The sequence below is a fragment of the Hippoglossus hippoglossus genome, chromosome 11, assembly GCF_009819705.1.
Source record: "Hippoglossus hippoglossus isolate fHipHip1 chromosome 11, fHipHip1.pri, whole genome shotgun sequence".
Taxonomy (NCBI): Eukaryota; Metazoa; Chordata; class Actinopteri; order Pleuronectiformes; family Pleuronectidae; genus Hippoglossus; species Hippoglossus hippoglossus.
The window spans coordinates 1,075,870-1,101,693 of NC_047161.1; the positions used below are offsets into that span (position 1 = coordinate 1,075,870).

General features: G+C 43.8%; 4 protein-coding genes and 2 gene segments (V, D, J or C); 4 read left to right on the top strand and 2 right to left on the bottom strand.

The window, feature by feature from the left end:
* The first annotated feature begins 73 nt into the window (after window positions 1-73).
* On the top strand, window positions 74-2,955 carry ndufb9 (NADH:ubiquinone oxidoreductase subunit B9). Its single transcript, XM_034601085.1, has 4 exons — window positions 74-205; window positions 1,015-1,207; window positions 1,619-1,732; window positions 2,588-2,955. The coding sequence occupies exons 1-4, from the start codon at window positions 117-119 to the stop codon at window positions 2,717-2,719; spliced, it is 528 nt and encodes a 175-aa protein (XP_034456976.1). The 5' UTR covers window positions 74-116; the 3' UTR covers window positions 2,720-2,955.
* A 181-nt stretch (window positions 2,956-3,136) lies between these two features.
* On the bottom strand, window positions 3,137-7,852 carry LOC117770652 (fibrinogen C domain-containing protein 1-like). Its single transcript, XM_034600305.1, has 7 exons — window positions 7,486-7,852; window positions 7,007-7,452; window positions 5,534-5,762; window positions 4,830-4,964; window positions 4,418-4,634; window positions 3,701-3,896; window positions 3,137-3,355 (listed from the first exon to the last, which is right to left on the bottom strand). Exons 1-7 carry the CDS (start codon window positions 7,628-7,630, stop codon window positions 3,206-3,208), a joined length of 1,518 nt encoding a protein of 505 aa, XP_034456196.1. The 5' UTR covers window positions 7,631-7,852; the 3' UTR covers window positions 3,137-3,205.
* A 2,414-nt stretch (window positions 7,853-10,266) lies between these two features.
* On the top strand, window positions 10,267-13,076 carry LOC117771065 (pro-opiomelanocortin-like). Of its 4 annotated transcripts, none has more exons than XM_034601079.1 (3): window positions 10,267-10,381; window positions 11,273-11,393; window positions 12,081-13,076. In XM_034601079.1, the coding sequence occupies exons 2-3, from the start codon at window positions 11,277-11,279 to the stop codon at window positions 12,543-12,545; spliced, it is 582 nt and encodes a 193-aa protein (XP_034456970.1). In that variant the 5' UTR covers window positions 10,267-10,381; window positions 11,273-11,276; the 3' UTR covers window positions 12,546-13,076. The 4 variants fall into 4 exon arrangements, with proteins under 4 accessions (XP_034456970.1, XP_034456973.1, XP_034456972.1 ...); XM_034601082.1 differs by having other exon boundaries at window positions 10,285-10,390; window positions 11,270-11,393; XM_034601081.1 differs by having other exon boundaries at window positions 10,297-10,381; window positions 11,270-11,393.
* Window positions 13,077-13,462: 386 nt separating this feature from the next.
* Window positions 13,463-15,211, bottom strand: LOC117771067. The segment is given in 3 exon segments: window positions 13,463-13,893; window positions 14,807-14,906; window positions 15,071-15,211. Coding segments are annotated over 3 exon segments (537 nt in total).
* A 39-nt stretch (window positions 15,212-15,250) lies between these two features.
* LOC117771069 lies at window positions 15,251-15,822 on the top strand. The segment is given in 2 exon segments: window positions 15,251-15,368; window positions 15,470-15,822. Coding segments are annotated over 2 exon segments (405 nt in total).
* Window positions 15,823-18,935: 3,113 nt separating this feature from the next.
* LOC117771058 (CD209 antigen-like protein C) lies at window positions 18,936-25,549 on the top strand. The gene is made up of 6 exons (XM_034601068.1): window positions 18,936-19,086; window positions 20,352-20,471; window positions 21,849-22,040; window positions 22,302-22,483; window positions 22,566-22,681; window positions 24,562-25,549. Exons 1-6 carry the CDS (start codon window positions 18,990-18,992, stop codon window positions 24,740-24,742), a joined length of 888 nt encoding a protein of 295 aa, XP_034456959.1. The 5' UTR covers window positions 18,936-18,989; the 3' UTR covers window positions 24,743-25,549.
* The last annotated feature ends 275 nt before the right edge of the window (window positions 25,550-25,824 follow it).

The following is a 25,824-nucleotide window of genomic DNA, read 5'->3' on the forward strand; positions in this document are numbered from 1 at the left end:
TAATTATGCTTCTCCTACATGAATGCGTGTTTAGTACCTGTTTTATGGTCCTCGGGTCCCAACGTCACAAAGTCCCAGAATGCCCCGCGCCGCTCGGACAGAAGGTGACAGGGAAGATGGCGGCGGCCTTTCTGACCCACCAGCAGAAGGTGCTGCGGCTCTACAAGAAGTCTCTGAGACACCTGGAGTCCTGGTGCATCTTCAGGTGAGAGCAGCCGCTGCGGCGGGACTCGAACCACCAACGTCACAATAAAATCACTCGCGTGTAAATAGCGGTAGACCCGCTAAGCTAACTGCTAAGCTAGCAGCTAGCCAGGTCAGTCATTGAAATGTCAACCTGTTTTCTAATGTTTACTTTTATTCACCGGAAGAGGAACACGACAGCGACTCTTTAATATTAACATTAATATCTGACTTTAAATGTGATTTCATCTTGTTGACGTTGAAATGTGAAGAATCAAAACAAAGATAAATCAGAAGCTGAACTTCTCTCCACGACCTGAAGAGTTAATGCACCTGAAAATAAAGTTTTACATCATTTAACTCTGACACCTGAATCTCTACGTGTTTTCTGAATTCCTCCTTCTTACCATGTGGAAGGTTAATGAGGAATCGATCGTTAATTAAGATCATGATTATTATTATGATTATTGATCCAAGGTTAGTTCAGTTTATTATGATCGTTTCTGTGTAATCCAATAACTTCACAATTCACTTATACAAATGAACGAGAAGAAGTAAGTTCAAACTGCTTCATTTTGATTATTTTAATCGTGTTTGAGCAACATTTTAATCTATTTATCCAGATAATCCCACAGTTTTACTCCAGAAACAGAAATTCACGTCAGCTTTGATGTTGTGTGAATATGGACTTTAGAGGTTCAGTCAAGTTACAGATTAACTCACATGTCAAGGACAAATATCAGCTTCCTTTTGATATTATACACGACATTAAATAATAATCTATAAAATAAACTAAGTTGCACTTGTCTGTTGTTTTCTCTTTCATCACAGGGACAAGTACCGGTTCTACGCCTGCATGATGCGCGCTCGCTTCGATGACAACAGGAGCGAGAAGGACATGGTGAAGGCCACCATGATGCTGAAGGCGGGAGAGGAGGAGTTCTGGTCCAATCAGCATCCTCAGCCCTACATCTTCCCCGACTCTCCTGGAGGAACCTCGTACGAGAGATACGAGTGCTACAAGGTGACGAGAAGCATCACGTTACGGAGCATGTGCTATTTTTATTTTATAGTTTTCTCCTGTACATCGTTTTATTTCTTCTTGTCATTTATTCTCTTGTCCTGTGTTGATACTTCAGAATTATTCCTTGCCAGTCGTCCTCAAACACTTATATACAAACCACAATATTCTGTCACTTCTTATTGTTTGTGTGCAGAGATTTTTGAGATAATAATATAGACATTGCATTGGATTCTATCCTCAGATGTCAAACATCTAAATGTGACCTTCAACCAAACTCCACAGTAAACTTGTGATTCATGTTTTTCTTTTGAAACCTCAAGGTGTTAATAAGTTGTATCAGGTGACCTGTTTAAGTCGATCCAGATAATGATGTTGTTGACGAACGTCTTGAGCTCTCTCTTCTCCCTGCAGGTACCTGAGTGGATGCTGGACCACTGGCACCCGTCTGAGAAGGCCATGTATCCTGATTACTTCTCCAAGAGGGAGCACTGGAAGCAACTGAGGCTGCAGAGCTGGGACAAAGAGGTGAGTGATGTCACACAGCACCTGCACATGTTACTGTGATTTAAACCTTCATGGTTTTATAAGACAATAAAAAGACATTTCACTTCATTAGAAATGAGCTTTTCTCACAATCGTTTGCAATTTATCAAGAAGTACATCTCAAGGTCTGAAGCTGGTGTTCCTGAACACAGCTGTGCACACAGGACATTTCCCAACAGGCTGTACAGTGCAGCCTCTTCTTTATGAGACAATACATTTGTAATGTTGTTTATACTAAAGCCCAAAAAATAATTCTGTTGAGAATGTTGAAAGTATAACAATGATAATAATGATTCAACTCATGAACGGAGACTCAGAGAATATTGTTACTCGTCAACAAGATATTTGAACATTTCTTTTAAAAGGCTTCAGCTCAGCAGGGACACGTTCTATCTAATAAATCCACTAGGTGGCGCCACAGTGTCTCTGACAGATGGTTCAGCCCTTTCAGTACAAACACGACAGAATCAACACGAAACACAATCTGCTAACGGTTCATATTGTCTATGAACAGATTCTGGTACATAAGCTAGGATCTGCTGAAGAGGAAGAGGAGTTTTATCATGATGATTTTTGCAATAAAGTTTCAATATTTCACCATTAAATTGTTAAAAATACAAATGTGTATCAGTACAGTTCTTTCTCACTCAGAAAACCAGCGACTCATCTTCATTTTATTTAGAAAACAATTTAATTCAAAGTTCATTGGAGTATTTCAGTTGGACACTATGAAGTTGGGTCATAATAAATAAGTTGTGATAGTAATATGTGTTTTTGAAGCTCTTCTTAGTCTCGTATTATGGAGGGATAAATCTTCTCCTCTCATTTGGGTTCCAGGTTGCTCAGCTTCAGGCCGAGACTCCGGCCGAAGGCCCCAAGAACGAGGCCCTCCCCCCCGCCCGCAAGGAGGGCGACCTCCCCCCTCTGTGGTGGCAGTTTGTCACCCGGCCCAGGGAGCGCCCCACATAAACACCCTCTGTGTCCCGGGGACGGTCCCCCTCCAGTCTGAGGGGGAAACCATCCCAACAGCAGCACGAAGACCGACGGGGGAGACGTCACCAGTCGTTTGTGGCCGCGACAGACCAAACCACCTGAATCCAAACTCTTCTGTAGTCGGTTTGAGGAGGTTGGTGACTTTGAGAAGTCCTGTACATGAATCACTTATTACCTGTAACTGTTCCAATAAATGTGTAATGAAAGTTTAACTGCTGCAGGTTTCTTGTTTACGTCTGAGAAACTAGTGACAAGGAAAAGCAAGTAAACTGAAAAAGTTCTTAACATTTATATCATGAAACAAACAAACATCATCGTTTAACCGTTAGATAAAGGAAATAACTACCAGGTTAAAAACCACTAGTATCAGCTGATCTCTGCTGCTGTGGTGATATTTGTCGTGGATATTCCTGGCAGCGCCTTGAGTCCTTCACGCTGTCGCAGGACTGACAGACACCGTCACTATGGGGACAGGCGGGACGGCCTGAAGTTGCGTGGCCGTATCATCATGGCGACGGCCTTCAGAGAATAGAAGTCTGAATCCTTCCAGGAGAACCACACGATGCCGTCTGGCCCAAGCAGATTCTGGGCTTTCAGAGTGTAGCGCCCCCCCTGGTGGAAAACAATGATCACATTAACATATCACACAATTATCAGACCCTCGTCCCTCAATTCCTCTATCGACATTGAGAGCCCACTAGCTGTCGGACTTTCCGACAGCTAGTGGGGATCACTTCTCGTACACTGAACAAAAAACAACGCAGATTTAATTTCATCCGACTCTAAAACAACAAAACATCGGGTCAGAATCGAGCTCAAATCGTACAGTGGCCGGACACTGGGTCGTTTGGATTGGAGCAGTTGCACGTTAGCCGGATCATCGGACGTCGTCCATCCTTCCCGTCCTGCCAGGTTCACGTCCTGACAGAACGACACACGTTGTTGTTCTTGACCCACCTTGTAGTAGACGCCGTTGAGGTTGGCGTAGAAACATTGGCGGAACCACCAGCCCGAGTGACTGATCTCGGCGCAGATGTTGCCCGTGTCCGGCGTGCTGAAACCCTGGTGGTCGTGGTACCACCCGAACGAATCCTCTGCCGTCCCACTGAAGCCGGACACGTGGAGGCGGTACTGGTTCTCCTCGTTCTCGGTCCTGCAGGAGGAGCAGAGAAAAACCTTGTTCTTATTTTACAGAGAAACCATTTTGCTGATTGAAACGATGAAAGATTTCCTGTTTTTCGTGTCAGTTCGATTCTCTTCTGACTCGTGAGCATTTGCGTCCGAGATGTCTGCTGGTCTTGACTTTACTGTCGGCTCCAACATGAAGTTGGACCAAATTAATCAAATCCAGATTTATTTCACTGGGTTTGTGACACTCAAAAAAATGTATCCACCATTTTATAGCGGATCCAAAAGTTGCAATACCTCTTGCGGCCACTACACCTGCCCAGCTCTTTCCAGATGTTTTCCTTGATGGTTAAAATTCCAACAATAAGAAAAGAAATGTCAGAATAAGCTAGTTAGCCCGTCGTGGTAACGTTTCGCAGGTGAGCAGCAGATCCCTGGTGAATCTGTCCATTCACACACAGTCACACAGCGAGCGACTCCTCTGTGTCGTCTTTCTACTTCTACTGTCTCTTTTTCTACGACTCGTCCACACGCGTCTCTTTCTACCTGAAGCTGTGGTAGAGGGCGTGTCTCTGGGCGTGGCTCCAGTCCTGCAGGTCGACGCGGAGGCTGTACTGACCCTGATTGGATAGAAGATGGAGCTGCTGGTTTCCCAGCCAGTGTTCTCCTCGAGGATCACCAAAGCCTTCGCGGTACTCGGACCAGCCGTGGTTAAAACTGACTGAGCCGTCACACCTTCGCTGAAACACTGTCCAGCCTCCACCTGGTGCACGCACGCACACACACACACACACACACACACACACACACACACGCATATGCATATGCATATGCACAGAGATAGTAGTGACATGAATATTGTCCAATCATACATGAAACCAGGTATTCATGCCTCTATCATGTAATATTCACATGCTGCAAACATACATGTGTGTGTAGTGAACTTTGTGTGTTTTACCTTCCGTCTCCATGTCGCAGTAGACGGGCAGGTTGGCGCCGGGCGACAGGACAATGGTGTAAACACCAGAACGACGAACACCGTTGTGATACAGAGACGCACAGTCTGAAGGACAGAAAGACAGGAGCTGTCCACCTGAGGGAGAGAGACGGACAAACAGACGGTGTTTTACACAGCGTCACAGAACAAACTGTCAAATATCATTATGAGTCATCTTATGAGCAAACTGTCCTCTGCTGGGTTAGGAGTCCCCCAGGGGTCTGTTCTGGGTCCACCTTTTCTCTATGTATTTTAATTTAAACCTTTTCAAATCAGAATGCAATTTTTCAAAAGTATGAGATGTTTTCTCATTGGATTAAAGGTTCTGATTTGAATGAATTTAGTTTCATTATCAGTATTTGATATAATTACAACTCTTTATCTTATCTGTAGATTAATGATTTGACAGCTGATGTGGATTCTTTTACCAAACTATCTTTAAGGTATCGATTGTACACAAACATGCAGACCTGCAGGCACATGGATAGTTTGTTGTTATAGTTTTAGTCTGTTTACTGTTCACATGGCTGCAAGTTCATTTCTTTTTCTAAAACCTGAACTTATTACATCTTTTAAAAGTCAAATATATGTTGTGCACTTCTTTCATGTGTTGTTTTGTTTCATGAGCATCGTGCAACTCACCGCTGTGTTAGTTGCATGTGTACCTGGTGGCAGTGTGTCTCGCAGGCCGCGCGGGGGTGTGGTTCTCACAACCTTGACCGTGCAGCCTGTGTTGCGGCCCACGCGCTGCACGGCGGCCGACAGGTTGCGGAGCTGCGCCTGCAGCTCGTCCAGCAGCGTCGCGTGCACGTGGAGCAGCGTGTCGAACTTAGCGTGACGCAGCTCCTGAGAGCGCAGCCGCTGCTCAAAGGTTGAGTTCAGACTTTGTTCCTCCTGAGAGAAAAGAGGAGGGATTTAATCTGTACGAGGGTTTGAGGAGGTTGTTTAAAACAAAGCTTTTATATTTAAAAGGACAGGGTAGGATTTAGTGGCAACTACTGGAGAAGTTGTATATTACAACCACCTGGATATTACCCGTTGCCTTCAAGTATGGTCAGTATTCACTTACACTAGATGGCTGCTTCACGTATCCTGTGTTGTGTGCGTAGCTTGTGCACGTCCTCAGAAATAAACACCATGCGTACGCAAGATGCAATACCCACATAATAGGTCGGGGCAGCAGCGAGTCCTTGACAGGGTCAGTGAATTATTCAGTCAAAGAATCAGAAGTTTTTAGTTTGAGTCCTGTGGTTTGTTCCGAGTGGAATCCTCCAGTAACACACCTAGTGCCTACGCAAGAAAGTGAACGACAACAATAAGACGCAGCCAGTTCCTACGCTGACGTGTGGTCATACAGCGAGTGTGACCCGGGCCTGAGCAGGAGAACCCACAGTGACCTCATGTCACGTAAAAAAACACGAAAGGTTCTCCAGAGGGATTTTTGTGATTCGATTCTGGGCGACTCTAGTAAATTGGCCGAGTCTGTGTCTGTTCTAAAATAAAATATAAACCACAAGGATTCATACTTTCAGTTGATTACACACTAATGAAAACGTCATTTTGAATATTCTATCACTAAATCCTAAATCTTCAAACTAACTGAAATGCTTCGGATCATTTTTTCATCAGGTTGACGGAGACGCTTTGTCAGGCACCGCGGACAAAGAGCCTGCGGCTAATCTCGTTAGCATTCAGGGTTAAGCAGGAATTAGTAGGTGTCAAGACAAAGAGATAAACTCGGACAGAGATAAACAGGAAGAGAGAGAGGAGGGTGAATGTGGTGCCAGGTGGTGGCGCTATATAGTCAACTCAGATTCTAGAAGAGGGCATGTGACTGTAAATAAAGATGGACAAAAGGACAGCTTCCTTAAGTGAAGTAAAATCATCTGGATCGCCCCCTGGTGGTTGGCTGCAGTATGGACACAGCTGAAACCTCACGATTGGTTGAGCAAGTGTTTTGCCAGAATCTCGAGACCGCAGCTCAACTTCACGACACTACTGCACAGACCCTGGTTCCGAATCACATCAGAAGAGCAAGATGGCAGCGCCCGTCTTCGGGACATTTCAGAGACGTGTCATCCATCTTTATTTACAGTCTGTGCTTTAAACGAACACGTAGCCACACTAGCTACGTCTACCTGCACCTCCAGGGCTTTGACTTTAAGCCGGTGGTTCCTCAGCTCCACCTGCAGCTCCGACATCGTCCCTCTCAGCTCCTCCAGCTGGTCCTTTCTGTCCTGGTTCTCGTGCAGCCAGTAGGAGACGTCGTCTGTACAGCGGAACATATCCGGGCAGCGCTTCTGCGATGTTCCCACAGGGGGCAGCGTTGCCATCAGCCGGCACTCGCCGTTAGACAGCTGGCTGCTGTACTCGCCGCACTGAGGTGACGAAGTAGCAATGACTTGGTTGGTGTTGTTGACAGCAGGGGTGCCACTGAGAATCACTGGTGTGTCTTCAGGGGACAGAACGGGGCGTGTGTCCTGCAGGGAGGTCGGAGGACGCCAGTCTGCGTCCTCATAGTCGTCCTGGTTAATGTCCAGTATGTCCCAGTTTGTTTCAATACTCGTGTCTGGTACATCCCTGCTTGTTTGGAAATTAACGTTGAGAACATCCCCGTTTGTTTCTCGGAGGGTGTGGGGGTGCACGTCCTCATCATGGCCAATGTCTGGGTGTTCGTCAGAGGCCACAACGTCACCGGCGACACATCGGAAACACCGGCCGCCCAGAGAGATGAGAACCAGGAACACACATTGCCACTTCATCCTTAACACCCCCCAACTCCTCCTCCCTGGTTTCACCCACTGTGAGTCCCAAGTGGAGTCGATGGATCGACTTCAGTGTCCGACCTCATCGCAGCAACACGAGGTTCCAGCTTCAGCTGTTTGATTCAGGATGAAGAAAACCTGGAGTCTTCACTTTATCCAGTGGTTCACACATGACATTTAAATGCTGTCACTTATTTACTGGACGTGTCTGAGAGGAGAAAAGACGTGGTCACGGAAATTCAGGTCCATGAAAACAAAGAGGACATCAAAACAAGAGACAGAACCAGAATCGCTAGTTCTACGATTACCAGTATTATTTTGTTATTGGAGATAAAAATCACCATCATTGAATTTTTGAAACCAGCTCTCAACCGTGTCATGACGAGATAATAACTTAATAATCACACGCTGAGAGTCGGAGCCGTCGTCAGAAGCTGATGGATCATCTGAGACATGAACTGTGGGAACTGATCAATCAGCTAAAACATGTGTTCTTTAAATAATGATCCTCAGGTGACCATGAATTTCATAATAAAATAATAAAGTTGAAACACTAGTTCCTACCTGTTGTCTGGTACGTCCCAGTTCACCTCAGTGGAAACCACAGCCTGGGTGTGTGTGTGTGTGTGTGTGTGTGTGTGTGTGTCAGCACCGGGTATGACATCTTATCCTGATAAACCTCCAAGGGGATTGGCAGCCATTGTCCTGGAAAGTAATAGATTACATATGATGGGATTAGAGTGTTAAAGCCACGGACATAACGCAGCGCGTGAAAGAGACGAAGTGAGAGAATAACGTCTGTTTAGAATTTCTCCTGGATCCAAAAACCACTGATCAACATCTGGAGGTTCATTGTGAGGATCGAGGAACTGCTTTGCCTGATGTTGTGTTTTTAGATAAAGCTGCAGATGTGTAACTGTGTATGAGAGCGGACCGGTCCACCAAGTGAAGCCAATGCGCAAGTGCCTGAAACCTGTATTCTCTGTAATGGCCAGCAGAGGGCGACTCCACTAGTTGTTTCTATGGAGGTCGCTAGAGTAAAAAACGTGTTTCTCTGCTTTACTGTGATGGAAAAGTTTTATCAGAAAGTTGTATCACGCAACTGAAGAGCGAAACATCAGGTCTGTGTTACCATGGAGAAGTGTGTGTGTGTGTGTGTGTGTGTGTCTGTGTGTGTGTCTGTGTGTGTGTCTGTAATTGATTGTACGGAGGTTCAAGGCCTGTTCACTCCTCTAATGGGTTTTTATTTATCCTCCCCCTCCAGACGCTGCTCAGTTTGTTCCATTAGAAAAACATCTTCAAAACCATCAGAACTTCGAACTGCATGAACTGAAGGTTCACTTTAGTCAGTTTAAAAAAAATAAACTCATAAACCAACAAACAACAATTCATACTATTAGTGTCTGTGGTGATGCTGCTGCAGCTTTTCTTTCTGAAACTGTTGAAGTGACCTGCAGTGATGGAACCAGAGCAGAGAAACACCTGCTGCTGGACTGGTCTCGGAACCTGAACTGGAGAATCACTTGTTGTAAACTCATCAGTTATGTTGGTGAGTCCCAGCCGCCGCTGCACTGGTCGCTCCTTTATTCAAAGTTTGTGGATATTTAACAGATCTTGTGTCTAAATCGCACCAAATTGAACTCTGCTCTTCCTCCGGCCTTTAACAATATCACGTGTGAATGTCCAATCGCTCACACACGCCTTCAAACACTCACGACAACAGAACAGTCGAGATACGCAGACAGATTCCACGAACTCTCAGATAGAAGATGTATGAAGACAGAACATATGTTTATAAAAACAGCTGGAGACAGAAAACGTCTTCATCAGAAAAGCGTCCAGTTGAACACGGAGCTTTACAAATAGAGGTCGTCCTCTTCACCCTCTTTCCACCGGGATCCGGTGAGACTCACCATTCGTCACCCCGAGGGCTCAGACAAAGGCGTGTGTGTAACTGTAGACCCTGAGCCGCAGGTTTGAATCCCCTCGTCCCCTCTGTGACGACATGGCGCTGCCGTGCTAATCTGCCAGAGACGTCAGCGGACATTTCACACTGAAGGATGCTTCATCAGAGCTGCTCTGCAATCGATTAGTGTGTGTGTGTGAAGCTTTATCAATGGAAGAAGGTTTTTACCGTACAAACGTTTGGACTGCAGAGAAGTTCTCCTTATATTTGAAGCAAAACTCTGATGTATCACAAATTATTTTAGCAACATGCGATTGTTTGGATCTAGTCTAACGGCAAAATACCCCAAATCACAAATGTCAACCTCATGATGGCGCTAGAGAGGAGTCTGCACGGCCGTCCTGTAGCGCCCCCTTTCTCATCTGTCCAGTAGTACTGGACTTGTTTCCCTGGAAAGTTCAGCTTTTGAGTTTACAAGGTTTTAATTTGTGTGTGTGTGTGTGTGTGTGTGTGTGTGTGTGTGTGTGTGTGTGTGTGGAACAGAGCAAAGGGGTGTGATATTTCATTAATTGTCCATTTTCATGCATCAGTGTGTGTTTACCAGCGAGAATGAGAGAATGATGGGGAGATTTCAGGTATGACGTCATTGTCTGTGTGTGTGTGTGTGTGTGTGTGTGTGTGTGTGTGTGTGTGTGTGTGTGTGTGTGTGTGTGTGTGTGCGTGTGTGTGTGTGTGTGTCCTTGGCTGACAGGATATAAAAGTGGACGCTCAGTTGCAGGGAAACAACTAAAGTCTTTGTCCAGTGGCCGAACGACAAGAAGACAGCAGGGAGAGAGAGACAGGTCAGTGTGGTGAGCATCTTCTTCATCATCATCATCATCCTCATCATCATCTGTTCATATCATTTATTATTTCACAAATTTTAATTGATTTTAAATCTTGATTTTATCATAAGTATTGGACAAGATCTTACATTTTGAGGAGATGAACAAGTTAAACTTTCATCTTTTTCTTCATTTTTATTTCAATTTCTCATTATTATTGTTTTTATTACAATTATTATTATTGTTAATTTATTTTGAACAAAAACCGATGGAACAATAACTTTTAAAATGTTTTCTGTTGTGATCATCTGAACTAAATTATCTTCAGTTTTAATTGTTGTGATAAATGTTTGTGTCATTTCAGCTCCTAACAATATGATTTTAATACTAAATTGTTATTTTCTTTCTTTTTGTGATTACAAAATAAATTTCTGGTGCAAATATGTATGAAACGTATATTCATACATACATACATCGTATATTAATTTAACATATACGATAATATCAGAATGCATTCTTCAATATTGTATAATTATAAAAGATTATTCATAGCTTTTAAATGAACTGTAATGATTTAAACTTTTTTTATATCTATTCTTATTTTGAAAGACTTTAATGCATAATATATATATACAATTCTTATAGTTATATTATAATCATGTATTTGTTTTCTTTTTGAGTCGTATGTTTGGAATAAATCTCTTTAATTTAACTGCAAATGTTTAAATTTACAAATAAATGTGATTGTTGTTAAAATACATAAATCTTTCCTCTGTTATTATAATTAGTAGTTTTTCAGTCTTGATATTGTTGACAGTTAAAATGTCAGTTTTATTGGTAAATACAGTTTGAGTTGATCAAATGTGATTCGATGATGACTGTGTGATGCTGTCTCTGATTGGCCGGCAGGAGAATGCATCCTGTGTGGCTATTGGTGGCTGTGACTGTGGTGGGTGTGGTCAGCGGAGACGACAACCAATGCTGGGAGCATCCGAGCTGTCAGGAGGTCAACGATGAGAGCAGCATGATGGTGACACACACGCAGACAGACACACACACACACACACACACACACACACACGCACGCACGCACGCACACACACACACACACACACACGCAGACACACACACGCGCACACACACACACACACGCACACACACACACACACACACACGCAGACAGACACACACACACACACACACGCACACACACACACACACACACACACGCAGACAGACACACACACACACACACACGCACACACACGCACACACACGCGCACACACACACACACACGCGCACACACACACACACACACACGCACACTGACTGATATTCTCCAAACGTTCAGTGTGATGAGAACGACCTAAAATGACAGAAACCATCTTTGAGAAACATTTGTTCAACGTGTAGTTTGATGCGTGACTATACTGCAGCCAGCCACCAGGGGGCGATGGAGATGCTGTGGCTTCACTTTCAGGAGCCGTCACGTCGTCCATCTTTGTACAATCTAAGACATGACATCACAAAACATTCAAACTTTGTTATCATCTTGCAAAATTTTCAAAATCACATTTACTCCACGACATTAAAACTTTTAACTCATTAAAAAAAGAGTAAAATAATCATAATAATAAGAATAAACTTTTTAGCAAAGAGCCCCCAACAGATACTATATAGCCGGGGTTCTTGATTTCTCGATTTCTCCTCCTGCAGGAGTGTATCCAGCTCTGTCGGCCTGACCTCCCCGTCGAGGCCTCCTCCTCCGCCCCTCAGGCCAAGCGCTCCTACTCCATGGAGCATTTCCGCTGGGGAAAGCCCGTCGGACGAAAGCGTCGCCCGGTCAAAGTCTACACCTCCGATGGCGTGGAGGAGGTGTCGGCCGAGGCGTTCCCTGAAGAGATGCTCAGGCGGGAGCTCCCAGCAGCGGACGACCAGGAGACGGTGGCAGCGGGGGAGCAGGAGAAGCTCCATGATGTCCACGAGAAAAAAGACAGCACCTACAAGATGAAGCACTTCCGCTGGAGCGGCCCGCCGGCCAGCAAACGCTACGGTGGCTTCATGAAGAGCTGGGACGAACGCCACCAGAGGCCGCTACTCACACTCTTCAAAAACGTCATCAAAGACGAAGGACGGGAGACAACGGGGGACCAGGCGGGAGAGATCGGAGCGAAGAGATAGAGTGAAGATGAGAGAGAGAGAGAGAGAGAGAGAGAGAGAGAGAGACCAAACACAGAAGATGTCCTTTTCTCCCCAAACAGCTCGAGTTGTTCCCTGAACTGAATCTGTTCACTTCTTCACATTCACTGCAACTAACTGTTGTTTTCATTCATTAAAACCGACGACACAAAGATCTACAGGTGGAAAGTGAAGATATCAAACTGAGAAAAGCTTTAAATTCGTTCACAGTCGACGTGTTTCTGCTTGAAAAGTGACTTCAATTATTAATCAACCATCAGAATTGCTGCCGATCAGTTTTCTTCGTGATTAATTGATAGTTTTGGCTGCACGATGTATTTTCAGATGTGGGAGGAGCTTCGTGTCTGGACTTTCTGAGTTTGGAAAGTTAAACTCTCGACAAACGCCAGATGTTACTTTTAGCTTTGCTCGTTGCTTATTTAGTCATAAACGTGTGTACGTGTAATGTGTTAAAGAAGTTCTGTGAGAACATGTAAAAACACAAACAATAAAAAAGTTGAATCATGCTTGAATTGCTCCGAGTGTGTTTGTGTTGCAGCAGCAGAAGCAAATCAAATCCACCGTCACTGTTTGATTCCTTCAGAAAGTTTGTAGATTTGTTTATTGACAGACTCAGATATAATGTTAATATTAATACATTATTAATATAAAACACTTCACAGACATGAAAACAGATTCAAACTTTATATCCTGTCTTTTATTTCTAATCCTGAACATTTGGGGGTTTTGCTCGATTCATGTCGGTGATATTTCACTTTATTTTACTAATAACTTCAAACTTTTGAAGATTTGCGGCTAAATCAACTCATCTGGTTGATGAACAAATCCAAGGAAACATTTTTGATTCAAACACAAAGATCTTTATTATCTGAAACAGGTCAAAGAACCAGAATCATTCAAAGCAAGAAGTCATCAGTCGATGAAGAATGATTCGGATCAGACACAGAGCAGCGAAGAGACTGAGACCAGTAGCAGAGTAGAACCAGCAGCAGAGTCCCAGGTCAGGACTGGGGACACTGGTCTCTCCTCAGTGTCTCTGACAGCGGAGTCTGGGAGCCCTGGGAGGCCTCGCAGGTCACAGAGCCCACCTTCCTCCACTGCTCAGCAGGGAGCCTCAGGGTGCTGCTCCAGCTGTAGCGGCCGTCGTTCTCCAGCACCCCGGGGCTGCTGCTCGCCTCCCAGCCGCCGCAGCTGCTGCTGCCGTCCACCTTCCAGGACAGACTCCAGTCGGAGGGGAAGCCCTTGTTGGCCAGGCATATGAGCGAGGCCATCCCCTGCTGCAGCTCCTTGCTGGAGGGGGGCAGCACCGTCAGGGTGGGACGGACATCACCTGCAGGACACAGCCATCAACTTAGAGCACAGGGAGCTGTCACTCAAACACCACCCTCCCTGTAGGTCTCTGCTCCAGTCACTGTTCCACTTCCCTTTAACAAGCCTCTCATGCACGTCAGCACAGAATCACCACACAACTCAAATACATCCACAAACTGATTCTGCACAATAATCTTAAATATACACAACATGTACAAACTCATCAGATTATCTGACGGCCATCAAACGTTCTTCATGTGGGATTCAATCCTTTCATTTGAAGAAATGATTTTAAACTTCAATGAAAACCACACATATTACAATATTATGACAGAACGTTTTTAAATCTTTGTCTTCATTCAATTTTGTTCATCCAGGACAATATGGTGTTTGAACCGTGGATATTCACCTTCTTGTCCTATATTCGAAACAAGCATCTGAACACAGGGAAACTTAGTTCATCTTGAAATACTTTATCTTTTAAATTATAATTAATCCTTAAAAACAGGTTAAACTGACTTAATATCTTTTCTACAGTTCAACTTAAAGCTGGACTGTGAAGTGAAGCTGCTCTGAGATCAGCTGCAGGATGAAGGAGGAGGAATAAAAACAGGAATAATAAAAGTGTAATGAATGAAACATCTTCCTCCGACTGCAGAGACTCGACTCTCTGACTCTGTTTGACGCAACTAAAGCGACAAAACCTCAAGATGCAACTTTAAAGTCAAATCTGGGGGAAATGATTCATCCTGTGATCTTAATGTTTGTTATTCATTTCAGGGACTTTTCACAGTTTCTGCTGCTGAAACAAACTTTGTCTAAAATGTTTGAAAAAGCTTTAATCGACGTGGAAACACAGACTCTCTTCCTGCGCATGATGAATATGAAGGAAATGAAAAGAGGTGAAATAAAAGAGTAAATATTTGACTTACTTCCAACATCCAGTCTGGTTCCTCCACCACACGTGTACCACAGTGACACACACTCACTGAGCCGTCGTACAAAAACCTCTGAGGACACAACTCTCTGACTCTGAAACAAACAAACGCACCAGAACTGCTGTTTGTGAGATTTGTCTGAGAATAACAAGAATAACTAAATAAGAAGAATAACAGAATAAGAAGAATAAATAAAAAATGAAATGTTTTAATCTTTGTATGAAGATTTTCAAGAAAACCAAGCTGTTGTAAAACTCCATTCAAATAGGGGAAGTCGTCCTGAAACATCAAACTGCATGATGATAATGTTAACACCTCCTGATCAATCCTCTGATAAATAATTGATTTATTGATGAACAGCATCATCAGAGCATTTCCATAGAGTCACTTTGCATCAGCAGCTCCACGCTCCACTGCTCTGGGACAGTTTATAGTCCAGGGAGGTGAGGACGGGATGACTGACAGCTCTCCCTCATGACCACAGACATCCTGCTCATCAGAAACATGAGCTTTACCTCCGTCCTCGTCTGGACTCTGCTCTGCTGCTGCTTCACAGGTAAAGTCCGGACCATCAAACTCCTCTGTCGACTCGCTGCCTCTGAAATGAAGCTGACGAACCCACCAAGCTGCTTCTTGTTTCTGTCTCTGTGTCCTCAGAGTCCAGGGGACAAGTCACAGTGACCCAGCCTGGAGCAGTGAGATCCGCTGTGGGAGGCTCCGTCACCATCTCCTGTAGAACCAGTGAGAATGTTTATAGTTCAAACTGGTTAGCCTGGTACCAGCAGAGAGATGGAGGAGCTCCTAAACTGATGATTCACACGGCTTCCACTCGAGCTTCAGGGATTCCAGGTCGTTTTTCAGGCAGCGGCAGTAACAAGGACTTCACTCTGACCATCAGTGGAGTCCAGGCTGAAGACGCTGCAGTTTACCACTGTATCGGTGAATTTGATGCCAGCAAGTGGAATTTGTTCACACAGTGAAAAACCACCGTACAAAAACCTCGTGAACAGAAACTGAAGTGACAGCTGCAGCTGGATGCTACACACTTCACTGAGGACACACACACACACACACACACACACACACACACACACACACACACACAGACACACACACACACACACACACACACACATGGGGGGGGGGGGTCAGACAAAAGCTGAGAGTTGGGATGAAACTGCTCGTCAGTGTTTCACTTCCCTCTCTGAGCTCTGTAGCCATGGCAACAGACGGGCATCACTGCTGAACCGTGACAACAGACGGGTTTCAGTGCTAAAGATAAAAAGTACGAAAAGTAAGAAAATCTTAACTGGTACAAGCCGCCTCGGAAAAGTTAAATACTTATATTGTGTTCATTTCAATTAGCACAACAGAAACATCCCAAAAATATGGATGTTTATATATATATATATATATATATATATATATATACACTACCGTTCAAAAGTTTGGGGTCACTTAGAAATGTCCTTATTTTTCAAAGAAAAGCACTGTTTTTTTCAATGAAGATAACATTAAATTAATCAGAAACTATCACTCCAGTGTTCTAATGGTACATTGTGTTTGCTAATCGCCTTAGAAGACTAATGGATGATTAGAAAACCCTTGAAAACCCTTGTGCAATGATGTTAGCACAGCTGAAAACTGTTTTGCTGGTGAGAGAAGCTATAGAACTGGCCTTCCTTTGAGCTAGTTGAGTATCTGGAGCATCACATGTGTGGGTTCGATTATACTCTCAAAATGGCCAGAAGAAGAGAACTTTCATGTGAAACTCGCCAGTCTATTCTTGTTCTTAGAAATGAAGGCTATTCCATGCGAGAAATTGCGAAGAAACTGAAAATTTCCTACAACGGTGTGTACTACTCCCTTCAGAGAACAGCACAAACAGGCTCTAACCAGAGTAGAACGAGAAGTGGGAGGCCCCGGTGCACAACTCATCAAGAAGACAAGTATATTAGAGTCTCTAGTTTGAGAAATAGACGCCTCACAGGTCCTCAACTGGCAGCTTCTTTAAATGGTACCCGCAAAACGCCAGTGTCAACGTCTACAGTGAAGAGGCGACTCCGGGATGCTGGCCTTCTAGGCAGAGTGGCAAAGAAAAAGCCATATCTGAGACTGGCCAATAAAAAGAAAAGATTGATATGGGCAAAAGAACACAGACATTGGACAGAGGAAGATTGGAAAAAAGTGTTATGGACAGACGAATCAAAGTTTGAGGTGTTTGGATCACACAGAAGAACATTTGTGAGACGCAGAACAGGTGAGAAGATGCTGGAAGAGTGCCTGACGCCATCTGTCAAGCATGGTGGAGGTCATGTGATGGGGTGGGGCTGCTGTGGTGCTGGTAAAGTGGGAGATTTGTACAAGGTAAAAGGGATTTTAAATAAGGAAGGCTATCACTCCGTTTTGCAACGCCATGCCATCCCCTGTGGACAGCGCTTGATTGGAGCCAGTTCCCTCCTACAACAGGACAATGACCCAAAGCACACCTCCACATTATGCAGAACTCTTTAGGGAAGAAGCAGGCAGCTGGTCTGCTGTCTGTAATGGAGTGGCCAGCGCAGTCACCAGATCTCAACCCCATTGAGCTGCTGTGGGAGCAGCTTGACCGTATGGTACCAGGAAGTGCCCATCAAGCCAATCCCACTTGTGGGAGGGGCTTCAGGAAGTGGGGGGTGACATTTCTACAGATTACCTCAACGAAATATCAGCTAGAATGCCAAAGGTCTGCGATGCTGGAATTGCTGCAAATGGAGCATTCTTTGACGAAAGCAAAGTTTGAAGAACAAAATTAATATTTCAAATAAAAATCATTATTTCTAACCTTGTCAATGTCTTGACTATATTTTCTAATCATTTTGCAACTCATTTGATAAATAAAAGTGTGAGTTTTCATGGAAAACACGAAATTGTCTGGGTGACCCCAAACTTTTGAACGGTAGTGTATATACTGTATATAAGTACACAGATAACTCCTCATATACCATCATGTCAGTTATCTGTAGACATGATGGTATATGAGGACATGATGGTATATGAGGACATGATGGTATATGAGGACATGATGGTATATGAGGACATGATGGTATATGAGGACATGATGGTATATGGGGACATGATGGTATATGAGAACATGATGGTATATGAGGACATGATGGTATATGAGGAGTTATCTGTAGACATGATGGTATATGAGGAGTTATCTGTGGACATGATGGTATATGAGGAGTTATCTGAGGACATGATGGTATATGAGGAGTTATCTGTAGACATGATGGTATATGAGGAGTTATCTGTGGACATGATGGTATATGAGGAGTTATCTGAGGACATGATGGTATATGAGGAGTTATCTGAGGACATGATGGTATATGAGGAGTGAGGACATGATGGTATATGAGGAGTTATCTGTGGACATGATGGTATATGAGGAGTTATCTGAGGACATGTATATTTATCTAACCTCTCGGTGTGAAACTGTTCATGTCATTAGGGAAATTAAGTTTTCAGGTGTAACTGACGGTTGAGTTCAGATGCAGGTGGAGAAACTGAGAAGTTTCACTCTGAAGATCTTCACGTAGGAATCAATATTTAAACTGTGGCTGAGTTTCAGGGTCAAACTACTGGTTAGTGGGGACATCTGCTGGTTGACAAGTGTCACTGCAGATGTTTCACCTGAGGAGAACAGCAGCAGCGCAGCTACGTCACCACATCTGTTAACATGTGGGTCCTTGAGTTGTACCATCAAAAGTACCACGTTGTTATTATTATTTTCCTATCTATTATAATAATTACCATTCTAGGGTAAAGAAAACAACAGTTCAAACAATTTAGATGAGACAAACATGTGAAAACATCACTAGTATTATTTTACCTTCAGTTTCTACCAGAAGATCCTTTCACCTGAAACTTACAGACTGAACCTTTAAATGTTTCCAACCGTTCTTCATTATGATCAGGGCTTTTATTTTGAAACAGAGTTCCGGATGTGAGGGGGCGTCACTCTGTGGCTCTTGACTTTTGGTTCTGGTTTTAAACAGAGTGGCTGAAGTTTAGTTTCCTCACTGACTCCGGATCTCCTCTGGATCTCCTCTGCATCTCCTCTGGATCTCCTCTGGATCTCCTCTGGATCTCCTCTGGATCTCCTCTGGATCTCCTCTGCTGGAGCTCAGGTGAGATGACGACCTCCCCCCCCGGCTCTGTGGCCTTTGACGGGATGTACACGCAGCTGATCGAGGCCGACGACCAGCAGCACTGCAAGACAGATGTGGAAGGTAAGAATCAGATCCAGATGTTCGCCTCCACCTCATGTTGAGCTTCTTCTCTCCGGTTTGACTCAATAACCTGGAACACAACTCCAGCTGCATTATGTCTCCTTCTCTTTCATTTACACCAAATATTAATTAGAATTAGAATTAACGTTTCGATGCAGAACTTTACAAAACTGCTCAACATGAATAAACAAGGTTCAGGACGTTTCAGGACTGAGTCAAATAAATCCAGATAATTGAAATAAAACAGAACTTAATATGGAATAAACCATAAACAAAGAGGAGTAGAAGCAATAAAAGGATGAAAGTAAAAAACAAAGGGGGGGGGGGGGGGGGGGGGGTTACATCTATAAATCTTTTACCTTTTTATATTCTTTGAACCAAAGAATATTCCCAGTTTCCTAAAGCCCAACTCAAGATCAACCAATCACACGAGAAGATGAAAAGCAGCAACTCTTTTTTATAATTGCTTGAAATAAGGTAAAATAATCTTTCATCAGTCCAGCCAGGGGAAACTTGTCCATAAATCCACACAGACAGCTGACAGACAACAACAACTACTACTACTACTACTACTACTACAACAACTACTACTACTACAACTACTACTACTACTACTACTACTACTACTACTACTAATAATAATAATAATAATAATAATAATATTAAATCCTGAATCTGTGTATAACCTGGTGATTTCTGCCTCACATCCACACAAGTGAAAGTCATTTGTGCTTGGTTCGATAAGGTGCAGTTCACATTTCCCACGGCCCTGAATCTGTTCTGACACGTCTCAGATACAAGTCTGAACTTTTCCCTCGTAAACAAAAGGCTCCACAACTTAAGAAAATTAGTGTTGAATACTTTATACAGAGTTCTAGAAGCCATGGAATTGTATTTTTAAAATTCAAAAGCACAGTTAGAACTTTTCAGACCCACTCATCGTGATGTGAAAAATGTGGATATTAGGCAGATGTGTGATTGTCACTTTTATGATTGATTAGTGCGATGATCGTTTTTCTAATTAATCATTTGTCCTATGACATGTCATCGTTTCTAAAAGTGAACAAAATTACACAAGTAGAGAATATTCTGTTTACTTGGGAATGTTGAACTGAAGAAAGTCTCTCGGCTACAATGAGGTTTCTCTCACGTCTCAGGTTATGTGAGGACATCGTGTGAATCAATGAACGAGACTCATTTGATGTATTTTTACTTTGTGGATTATTTCTTTTACTTTAATAAATAAACGTCCCCCCCCCCCCCAGTCTCCCAGGTCAGACTGACCCCCCGGCTGAGCGGCCCCGGGCCCTACCGCCTCGCCACCATGTGCCTGGCTACGCTCTGCGCCATCCTGCTGATCTCCATCATAGCCGTGGCTGCACAGGGTGAGTAGACGTCAGGTGACAGTGACTGCGGGGGTGTGGTTCACAGCTTAGAGAGCAGATACAGAGTCCCAGTGTTCCAGCTCATGTTCCAGCTCTTCTGTTCTCCGACTGTCCACCTGCTCAGATGTGATGAATTCACAACTGCTGACTTTACACTTTCAGTCCAGAAAAGAGGATCTAGTGATTTGAGCGTTGCAACACATAACACATTTTATGGAATATTAGCCAATACTGTGGCTGTGTGTGACATGCGTTTAGTACACATGCGTGCATGTGTGTGTGTGTGTGTGTGTGTGTGTGTGTGTGTGTATACTTGTTATATTGAAAAAGCTGCGGAGTGCAGAAGCTGAAAAGCTGATTCTGCTTTTAATCAACTCGTTAACTAAACTGCTGCTAGTTGAGTCAGAGGCTGTTTTCAGACCTGAACTGAACCACTGACGTGTTCCTGACGTGTTCCTGACATGTTCCTCACGTGTTCCTGACGTGTTCCTGACGTGTTCCTGACATGTTCCTCACGTGTTCCTCACGTGTTCCTGACATGATCCTCACGTGTTCCTGACGTGTTCCTGACATGTTCCTCACGTGTTCCTGACGTGTTCCTGACATGTTCCTCATGTGTTCCTGACGTGTTCCTGACATGTTCCTCACGTGTTCCTGACATGTTCCTGACATGTTCCTCACGTGTTCCTCACGTGTTCCTGACGTGTTCCTGACATGTTCCTCACGTGTTCCTGACATGTTCCTCACGTGTTCCTGACATGTTCCTGATGTGTTCCTCACATGTTCCTGACATGTTCCTGACATGATCCTCACGTGTTCCTGACATGTTCCTGACATGTTCTAGAGGTTCTGTCTGTGAGAACAAATGCCTGAGTCGGTGTCTCTGGACATTTTCTGGAGGTTTCTAACACGTGACGGACGTGAAACTGGAAGAACACAAATATCTCAGGATGAAGAAGAGGAGCCGTACACGTAGAAGACGAAGATGTCCACTTGGAAACACGAGGAGGTTCCAGATCTTCTGGTGATGAGGGCCGACGCCGGTGTGGATGAGCTGTAAACAACAACACTGATCTTTCCACAGCAGAGTTTATACGTCATGTCCGGCCTCCTGCTGCTCTACAGGCTCCGCCCCTGCTGCTCTACAGGCTCCGCCCCTGCTGCTCTACAGGCTCCGCCCCTCGCCTGGATGTTCCCACATGTTCCTGTTGGTGTGAACGAGTCGGAGCCGACAACCTGCTGCTGTTTAGTGTATCTGACATTGGGTTAGAGTGAGTCAACAGAGGCGACGAGGTTAAAAACTGCTAAAAGATTTTAAACGTCATATTTGGGCTGTAGATGAATTCACTCTCTTTTTACTGGTCCATGGTTCCACAGATAAAAGCAAACCTCAGGGAGGAGGTGAAGTCGCCTCAGAGACACAGAAGCAGATGCAGGATGTGAACGTGACGGATGTGAACGTGACGGCTCTGACCGCCGCCAACATCGCTCTGCTGCAGGAGAAGAAGCAGCAGAAGAAGCAGATTGACGAGCTGCTGGTCAAACTGGCCACCTTGATGGCCACTACGGGTACAAACCTTTTTAAATGGACGTGTATTTGACTTAGAGATCGGATGATTCTTACAGACAAGTTTTCTAGTTTAATCAATTAATGAAAAATGACGATATAAGTAATCAATTATTTCAGATTCATGGTACTGGTTGGTTCGTCGTTGCCTGGAGACGTCATGAAACTGTCGGGGGCCATTTAATACGGACATGTACTGATATCCTGGAAAATAATTCATATTTGACACATTAAAGTGTGTTTACGTCTGTGTCCTTCTTCAGCTCCTGAGGTGATCAAACCGACGGAGGCGGCGCCGGCCGAGATCGTCTGCCCCGTGGAGTGGCATCTCTTCAACAACAGCTGTTACCTCATCTCCAGACTGTTCAGGGATTGGGCGGAGAGTCAGTCGTACTGCCAGAGCCAAGGCGCTCACCTGGCCATCATCCACTCGGCCGAGGAGCAGGTACGTCACAACACATCAGCTGCTGCTAGAACGGAGACGTTAATCAGTGATGAACGTGTCGAATACGCTTTTTCCTTCTCAGACGTTTCTGTGGGATCTCCTTCCCAGAGGCCACTGGAACGCCTTCTGGTTCGGGATCACTGACGAGCACACAGAGGATCAGTGGAAATGGGTGGACGGAACTCCGCTGGTCGGAGGGTAGGTTCATGGATTCAGTGAGGAGCCTCCACCACGAGAAGCTGCTCAGCACTCTTCATCTGTAGTGAAACGTTGTGTCACCTGTTGTGATGCTTCCGGTTGAATCCGAGGCTCTTGTGTATCTTTCTAACTCCTGTCAGCAGTGAAATCATCAACTACTTTTCTCACAGTCTCCTCTTTCCAACGTGCTGCTGGGGCGCCTTGTTGCATTAGTCCAAAGAACTTTGAACTTTGTGGATTTCTCTGAATTTCTGTTTCTGAGTTTTATCTCGAGGTGAATCCTCTGAGGTTCTGGCCTTGACACAGAAACATCCCAAAAAATGTTTATCTCGTTCTCTATCTCTAGCTCATTTTAAAAAGGTCCCCTTGTTTACAGAACTCTTCACCTTCGTGTTGCAATGACACAAGAACCATTTTAACCGAGAGTCCATCACTTTTAAACCCTTGAAATTTGGGTCCTTTGTATTAAAATCCCTCAGAGTTCTTTCCATTTTCACGTGAATCCGCTCAAATTACAACTAGAATGTTGTGTTATTATTATTTGATTCAACTTGACTGTGCTAAACAAAAGCTCCTGAAGAGCAACGAGGACCAGAAGGAAGATACACAAACACCACTGACCGATGGACCCTGTTAAACATTGACTGGTCACAGACCTGCAGACTTCGGTGCAGGTTTTGACTTGTGAGCTGCTCAGGCTCGGTTCTTGTCTTCTTTGGGAAAAGTGGAAGAAAATGAACTATTTTATGTGTAAACTCCAAATCAGCACTTCCTGTTTCCCTGGAAAATCATCGCTTCGACGCAGAAAGTATCTGAAGGGCAGGAACAGAAATAGGAACTTAAGTTGGATAAATACTTTAAACATGAAGTTACAAACTGGTTCTTCTCATGTAGTGAATCCTGTTGTTGTGTTGATGTGTTCGGTTCCATCAGCATCTAGTGTCCTTGTGTCCTGGGAGAGGATCCTCACATGTGACTGAGCTTCATTCACGGCTCAGAGAGTTTCTCTGTAGTTTGACTCTTGTTGAGTGAAGAACAGAGGAAGTTGCTCCTTGTTAACGTCTGTGAGACAAACTGCGATCGGTGAGTAATTGGTTGCTTGAAGTTTCTCATAAACGTCCCTGGATTGTCTGGAAAACGTCCCCTGAGACGTCTGGACTACATTTCATTTTCCTTAACTTCCCTCTAACTCCACCATCTGGTCAAAATGTCAACTTGTCTTTTAAGACTAAAGACTCTTATGACCTAAAAAGCTATTATTCTCTGTTTAGTGCTATGTAGCTCATGTTAGCATGTAATTTAGTAGATTCCATTAAATTGACGGGAGCCAACACAACAATGCAGATCATGAAATCCTTGTTGGTTGGTTGATGAACCTGATCGGCAGACGTGATGATCTAAGTTACAGATGTGAGAGAACAGCTGGAGGGAGGCAGGATCCTGTCTGCCAGCAGCAAACAGCAGCTGACCTCTGTCCTCTGACCTCTGTCCTCTGACCTCTGTCCTCTGACCTCTGTCCTCTGTCCTCTGTCCTCGGGCCTCTGATGAAAAGCAAAGAGAGAGGAGCTGAAATCTGTGACACAGCTGTTTGTCTTCTGCTTTTCTATCCACTGTGTTTACTTGATGTTTCTGTAACCATCAGATTTTTCTTCCTCATTTTGAAAATATCTTTTGATGACAGATCTTTTGTCGTCCCTCTTGTGGCCCCTCATTCCTTCCCTTCCTCTTTTCCTGCTGACATCTCCTTGTCCTGACTCTGCTGTTTCACAATGATCTTTATTCATTTCTGTGCAACTTTTATAATTCATATCCAAATTTAATAATTCTATGGTAAAGAGTGAGATTTGACCGAGTCGTTGAATCGTCTGTCCTCACTTCAGCTTCTGGGAGGTCGGCGAGCCCAACAACCACATCGACGAGGACTGCGGCTACATGATCAAAACCCGGGTGCTGGAGCGAGTGGCCATCAGGAGCTGGTACGACGCCCCCTGCCACATGGACCTGCCGTACATCTGTGAGAAGGAGATGGGCGCCGGGGTCAGCACGGCCATTCCACACTGAGGCGCCAAGGAAACCAGTCGCTGGTTCATCAGGTTTTAACAAACGTCTGCGTCTACAGATATCTTACTTTCTTAATTTTCTTTCAAAACCTCAACTTTTAATTGACGTGATTTTGATCTGAAGACATTCAGATGTTGATTTTGCCTGAAACAAAGGACACATTAAAAGTCTTGCTTCTTGTGTCAGAGAACGGGACTAAAGAAGGAAATGTGAAGCAGTAAAAAACTGTATTTAGTCTAAAATGTCAGCAGGTAAAGTTTTTTACAAGTTATCAAATTATACACTCGTTATTATGATTAATGAATAATTGTCCAAACGAATCCTTGTTTCTTTTTAACTTGACCTAACGCATCATTTCACTTTGGCATTTTACACCTTTCTTATGAAAATCATCAATTTCAATAATTACTACTTTCATTAGAATCTCTTATGTGTTTATAATCAATCTAAGTAAATGAAAGAAATAATATCATTCAGATTTTAATGGATCCACCTGGTGGTCACATGGTTTACTAGTTAATTATAATTGTACATACATATATAATATGTGTTTTATATAACATGCGATGCTTTATAGTCTAATGAAACCTCAGTTTAGTCACTTTCTGTATCTTTGCCTTAAACCACACGAATGTCTAATTTTTTACACGCTTGTATTTGAGAATTTATAAATCAGGGATTCAAGATAACTTTTTATGTTTTGATTTGTTTCTAACATGTGATATTGAACTTCTTTAGCATATTAGCATTTTAACTGTACATAAAGGAAGTGAGCCGACGCTAGAATAGTGGGATCCTCTGATCTGAAGAGAGTTTGATGCGCTCGTGCTCCGTTGATCCAACATGTGGAAGAAGTGTGTCCTGTGGATCATGTGAATAAACAACAAACTTTATTTTGTGTATGTGAATCTCTCGCTGTGATGGAAGTTTTCTGCTGAAGGAGAATTTAATTTAGATTTGATTTGTCAGTGGTCGTGAAGACTAGATTATAAAAAAGCAACATTTAATGGATGAAAAACACGTTGACTGTAATGTTGTTGTTGCCCAGCAGGTGGCGCTGCTCGAACAAACAACCTTTCGTC

Bases quoted from the DNA above. Each gene is read 5' to 3' on its own strand.
- ndufb9 (XM_034601085.1), top strand. From the start codon at position 117: ATGGCGGCGGCCTTTCTGACCCACCAGCAGAAGGTGCTGCGGCTCTAC. The intron at 1,208-1,618 runs GTGACGAGAAGC...TTCTCCCTGCAG, and splicing joins AGAGATACGAGTGCTACAAG to GTACCTGAGTGGATGCTGGA. The intron at 1,733-2,587 runs GTGAGTGATGTC...TTTGGGTTCCAG, and splicing joins TGCAGAGCTGGGACAAAGAG to GTTGCTCAGCTTCAGGCCGA.
- LOC117770652 (XM_034600305.1), bottom strand. From the start codon at position 7,630: ATGAAGTGGCAATGTGTGTTCCTGGTTCTCATCTCTCTGGGCGGCCGG. The intron at 4,635-4,829 runs GTAAAACACACA...TGCGTGCACCAG, and splicing joins CTGCGACATGGAGACGGAAG to GTGGAGGCTGGACAGTGTTT. The intron at 3,897-4,417 runs GTAGAAAGAGAC...CTCCTCCTGCAG, and splicing joins GCCCTCTACCACAGCTTCAG to GACCGAGAACGAGGAGAACC.
- LOC117771065 (XM_034601079.1), top strand. From the start codon at position 11,277: ATGCATCCTGTGTGGCTATTGGTGGCTGTGACTGTGGTGGGTGTGGTC. The intron at 11,394-12,080 runs GTGACACACACG...CTCCTCCTGCAG, and splicing joins ACGATGAGAGCAGCATGATG to GAGTGTATCCAGCTCTGTCG.
- LOC117771058 (XM_034601068.1), top strand. From the start codon at position 18,990: ATGACGACCTCCCCCCCCGGCTCTGTGGCCTTTGACGGGATGTACACG. The intron at 19,087-20,351 runs GTAAGAATCAGA...CCCCCCCCCCAG, and splicing joins CTGCAAGACAGATGTGGAAG to TCTCCCAGGTCAGACTGACC. The intron at 22,682-24,561 runs GTAGGTTCATGG...TCCTCACTTCAG, and splicing joins GGAACTCCGCTGGTCGGAGG to CTTCTGGGAGGTCGGCGAGC.